Below are 5,616 nucleotides of genomic sequence, written 5' to 3' on the forward strand. Positions count from 1 at the left end.
AGGGAAAGAACAAGAAAATCTTAAAATAGATTAACTATCTCTAGGAGTTTTGATCAGCACCAAGTCACTGAGTTCCAATAATAAAACAAGCCTTTCCATTCCCTGAATTATGTATATACCTGGAAATCTGATAAATCTTGGTTTCATATTTGCTAGCATTCCAAAAAGGTCACTCCGGAAACCATGTCCCTACGGCAGTCAAGGTTGAAGATGTTAACAGAGTGAGCATGGGAAAGGAGAATGCAATATTGCCGACAATGACATCAATTACGAATAACATTTCAAGCATATTGTAGTTCCATCAGAGAATATAAAGTTTTTCATTAGTACAAATTTTATCTCTAAAGAAGGGCTAACTTAAAGAACAAGTCACTTAAAAAGTGCTAAGACACGGCATCTTAAGCCAGTTTTATTTTGATAATGTTCATTTTCCTTTTATTGTCAAATGGTATAAAATAGCAGATATGTATCAAGATAAAAATAAATGGTATATTTAACGATGATATGACAAGAAAGAGATTCACAGAATAACTAAGTCCCTTAACAATCAATATCCCTCCTCTCATTTCGCAACACAAGTACTTGTGAAAATTTAGGGTTGGGAATATATCATCTGAGATAAGGAAATAAATTCAGGATAAAACCAACCTTATATGTGTCCTGGGGCATAGCTGACACTTGGTCCAACCATATCACACCTTTTGTGGTTGTTGTTAATTGAAGTCTTGCATTGTGATCTGTTGCCTTGGCCTCCAATATGGTCTCTACCTTTGTCCAGTTTGAAACGTCAGAAGCAGAACCTCTGCAGGAACCATTATTAGAATCACGTACAGATGCAAAAGAAATCGGGAATTAACACTGCTGTGCTTAGCAGTTAAGAGTCCTTATAGAAAATCAGAATGGAGCTTACGTAATCTCAGCTGAAGCCAGGTTTCCCAAACCATTTGATCCGGTGAATGACACTAATAAGTTGATTGATCCTGTTGAACGAACATAGAAGACCACTTTGTATTTCTTCCCTTGCTCGATATTCTGAAAGAAGATAAAGTTAATAAAGGTATTCTCAGTTCCAATCATAGATTGAACATAAATGACAGCTATAGACTGTGTTTAATCTTAAAAATGTTCTGTAAAACAATTGAAAGACGCAAGGAAATATCAATTAATCTCACCATGCCCCAGAAACCAGGGTTATAGACACCAACTCCGCCAGTTGGGCAGATATTGTCACCTGTTGTGTCACATAACACCTCCAACCGAAGTGCAATCTTATTGCGATCGAACAGGGAGGTACGATCAGTTTCAACATTTATATATGATACATTTCCAATAATTGCCCAGGGATCAATATTTGATGGAGTATTAGGTCCACCAGCTTCAAATCCTGGAACAAGAATTAATTATATTTCAAATGATCTTGAAGGCATTCTTTAAATAAAATAGTTCACTCTTGAACGGCGATAAAGTAAGATCACCCTTCAACCATTACATTAATACACTTCTCTTAAGAAAGTGATAAAAAGATTTAGATGAAATATTGTGGAAAAATTTTTCACTGTTAGTTTGTCATTTAAAAATTCGGGGAACATGGAAATAACCTCTGTTGCTTACGAGCTCTGCCCACAATCCCCCGGCACCAGCATGATTTATCTCCTGCAGATGAAATTCAAGAAATCAATCTCTTTCTGATATGTGAAGCACAGGGTGATATCAAATCGGATACACAGGTGCATTACATAAAGCAAATGTCTATAGTCTTCAAAGTCCAATGCGATTCCTTTAGTAATCCATATTTTTATTCCTACTGGCTATTACGTTTACTCTTCAGATATCAATATCATTGGTAAAATCTTTTTCTTTTCTCTTGCAGACTTTACATTCATAGGCTTCTCTTCTACAAATTGTATGCATTATAGTCAAGTTACTCTCTAATCTAGTTCAGGATAAAATTTTATTATACACCAGAAATAAGGGCAATTCTTGATCTAATTAGCATAATTGAATTAATTTATAACATATTATAATCCAATTAATATGGACAAGATTTGTTTATTTCTTGGGGTGATATGATCCTCACAGCTGATAGATAGTGTATGCTTGAAATAACGGGAAACTAAGACTTGACAGCTTCCACATCAGATCAAAACTGCGATGTAAATAGCAATTCCAAAAGGATTGGAGAGAGAGAAAATAAGCTTAGCCTCACCTCAAAGAATATTCCCAAAAGGGTGTCCGGTATCGGACTTCCAGATGAATCAGAAGCATCTACAGTGAGGGTTGTGTTTAGATCAGCATCTACTTTAACAGCAGAACTTTGGAACACAACAAGGCAAAGGACTATGAACACTTGGAGTAGAACAGCACTATGTGAACCCATTTTGGATCACAACATTCAATCTATCTGCACTCTGAAACAACACAATGCAATGAGAAAAAAAAAATCAACAGAAGGGAACATTTCATTTAAGCAAGTTAACAAACAGTTTTAATGCATCACAACACCGCTTAATCCTAGAATATGACAAAAAGCACCAACCCTCTTTATGGTTTATGGATAGAACAGAAAAAACACCATGAACAAGATAAATATAAAAGCTAAGCTACAAGATACTTGCAGCTATGACTTAACAACTAAGAGTTAACAGCTACAAACACCATGAACATTCAGTAATTTGATGGAACTGTTCAATGTGAACTCTAATTCAGAAAAATCCAAAACTGGAAAGAAGTTATCCAAATTTTCAGATGACTAACTAAATTATCACAATGAACAAAAACAAACGAAAAATAAAATAAAATAAAATAGAAAAAAGAATTGATGGCTAGAAGTAAAGCAGGGACTGAGCTTGAACTTATGGTTCTGAAACGCTTTTGAATACAACCATTAATTAATATCTGAAGTCCGAATTAAAGTGAATGCATTAGTATTTCATAGAATCTCACTGCACTCTCTCCATGTATGTTAAAGTAAAAAAGGGTCAAATTTCACACAGGAAAAAACCAAATTAAATAGGCTAAATAGAATAAACGCTTATATAATTGAGTTTTAGAATTCACAACAGGAACTCTTATCCACAAGCTTAAGCTGAAAACACGAGCTGAGAAGTGGTGAGAGTGAGAGACTAAGAAATAGTGTGGAGTCGTAGTGAATTACTTAAAAAAATGGAGGAAAAAGAGGATGAGTTGTGGAAGTAGGCGATGAATAATGAAATCTTTGGATTTGTGTGCTCTCTCCTTTTATAGAAAAGCGAGGATTGGAGGGAGAGAGAGGAGATAGAACATCGAAGATTGTGATTGAATGAGTGTGGATCTTGGTTCTTTTATTTAACGTTGCTTCAAAGGTTGCAACTTGCAAGTTGAACTCAGAAACCAAAGAATCGCGGTGTTTAAGTTTCTATTTTTCTCTTTTTTTTTTAATTTAATTTTAATATTTTTATCTCCGTAAGCTGAGATATGCATGTTACTAGCTAAGTAATAAGTATTATATAGTTAGAAATTATAGCACATCTACATTAAAATTAGTTATTAATATAAAATAAATATGTTCTATCAAATATATAATAAAAATAAATTAAATAATATATATTTATATATAAATATATAATATGATTAATTTGATAATTAACTTTTAATATGTATAAAATATTTTTGATCTTTTAATAAAGAAAAAAACATTTAAACGGTTCATGAAAATTATTTCAAAAGACATGATATTTTTAATAAAAAAAATTATTTTTGATTTTTATTTTTATGAAATTGATTAGTTTTTTGATCAATATTTTTTTTTATTAATAAATTTTTTATTTTTATAAATAAAATAAATATTAAATTTACCAAAATAAATAATTTTACGAATATTTACCGTTTTAAATAGCTGTATCATATCTCGTTTACACTGTAAACGAGATCATTTTCCACATATCTCGTTTACAGTGTAAACAAGATATGGCAAAGATGGCTGAAACATGTATATCTTGTTCACCCTATGAACGAGATATACTCATCCCGTTTACACTGTAAACGATATATATATATATAAACCGAACCGGTCAAATAACTGGTTCAATAGTTTAATGGTTCAACCAGAGTCAAACCGTGGTTGAACCGGTTTAATTAAATATAAAAAAATACTAAAAAATGAAAATTTAATATATAACTTACCTACAATTTATTATTAAATATTCATGAAACATCAAAGTTTATAAAAAATTGAAAACATTAATTTCTTTTCTTTTTCTGGATGACGAGGAGGGGTCCAAGGCCCAAAAACAACAAAAAACTAACACAAACCTAATACAGAAGATCTAATACTAGCTAAATAAAAAAAAGGAAAGGAACGAGGAACATTGGAAGAACTTCGAAGAAACTGATGCCGATCTCTTGAATCAGACCTTCTCTTGCCAAAAAAATTATCAGATCATTCAATCCAATTTGTCCAATATAATACAGAACAACATAACTCAGAAATTAATTAACCAAAAAGCACAACCATTAACTAAGAAAAACAACAAACAACAATAAAAAAATTAATCCAGAAAAATAATCAACTCGCAAAAATGAAATTGAAGCAGTGGAAGACTGGAGACTATACAAAATTAACTCAGAAATTTATCAATAATCAACAGTAATTAACTCAACAAAAACAACTTCCCCTGTTAACAAAATCCCCAATCAAGGAAGAGAACATCGGCGGCACAGGAAGAGAACCGCGATTGTGTGAACGCCGGAGCCGACGTGAGTTTTCGGTGATGGAGAAGGTGGTGAGGGTGAGTGTGGGTACTGGCTAAGGCTATGAACTCTGATTTTGATTCCTCAATGCATGCGACTAGGGTGAGGGTGAGAGAGAGTGAAGTCAGAGAGAGAGCTTGAAGAGAGATGTCGAGAGGAGAATGAACCACCGTGATGACAAGAAAAGGATTGCGATTGAAAACGAAGAGCACCGGCAAGAAAACGAACGTGCCTGTGGGTTCTGCGCACGTGAGTGACGCCGATGGGAGAAGTGGGAGGCTTGGTTGAGGCTAGTCTGGCAGCGACGGCAGCCTCTGTTTGATGGAAAGTATCTCGGAAATGGAGAAGAGGGATCCTGGCATGCTCCTATGCTTTGATAGGGTTTAGGGTTGGGTTTGTGAGAGAGAGAAAGGGGAGCGGGTATGTTGCTTTTTGCATTTTTATTTTCGAGCAAAATGACGCCGTTCTGCATGTCCATGGCGAACCTGGCCTTTAAAAAACCCGTCCGGTTTGATCAGTTTATCGGTTAACCGCCAGTTCGATCAGTTTTTTAACCGATTTTCTGCAACACGATTTTGGAGATCAACCGGACCGGCCAAATGACCGATTTCCGGTTAATCCGGTCGAACCGGCTGGTCCGGTCTGATTTTCAGAACACTGTTTATAATCAATGATGGGCAAATAATAAAAATTATTTACAAATCAGTTAGTTCTATCAAATATATATTAAAAATAAATTAAATAATATATGTTTATATATAAATATATAATATGATTAATTTGATAATTAACTTTTAATATGTATAAAATATTTTTTATCTTTTAATAAAGAAAAAAACATTTAAACGGTTCATGACAATTATTTCAAAAGATATGATATTTTTAATA

At 33.5% G+C, this 5,616-nt stretch overlaps 1 protein-coding gene across 2 annotated transcripts in view; it reads right to left on the reverse strand.

The window, feature by feature from the left end:
- Positions 1-3,354, reverse strand: part of LOC107494233 (alpha-L-arabinofuranosidase 1) — a 7,183-nt gene extending 3,829 nt beyond the window's left edge. Inside the window, exons 1-7 of one of the 2 annotated variants that reach the window (XM_016115287.3) lie at positions 3,155-3,354; positions 2,207-2,408; positions 1,599-1,653; positions 1,173-1,384; positions 911-1,032; positions 649-802; positions 120-189 (exon numbers count right to left, since the gene is read on the reverse strand). In XM_016115287.3, coding sequence (XP_015970773.1) covers positions 120-189; positions 649-802; positions 911-1,032; positions 1,173-1,384; positions 1,599-1,653; positions 2,207-2,377 — 784 coding nt within the window. In that variant the 5' untranslated portion in view covers positions 2,378-2,408; positions 3,155-3,354. Of the gene's footprint in view, positions 1-119; positions 190-648; positions 803-910; positions 1,033-1,172; positions 1,385-1,598; positions 1,654-2,206; positions 2,409-3,060 lie in introns of both variants that reach the window. The other variant, XM_052263267.1, reaches the window with a different exon arrangement.
- Between the last annotated feature and the right edge of the window lie 2,262 nt (positions 3,355-5,616).

The sequence above is a fragment of the Arachis duranensis genome, chromosome 6 (assembly GCF_000817695.3).
Source record: "Arachis duranensis cultivar V14167 chromosome 6, aradu.V14167.gnm2.J7QH, whole genome shotgun sequence".
NCBI classification, from domain to species: Eukaryota; Viridiplantae; Streptophyta; class Magnoliopsida; order Fabales; family Fabaceae; genus Arachis; species Arachis duranensis.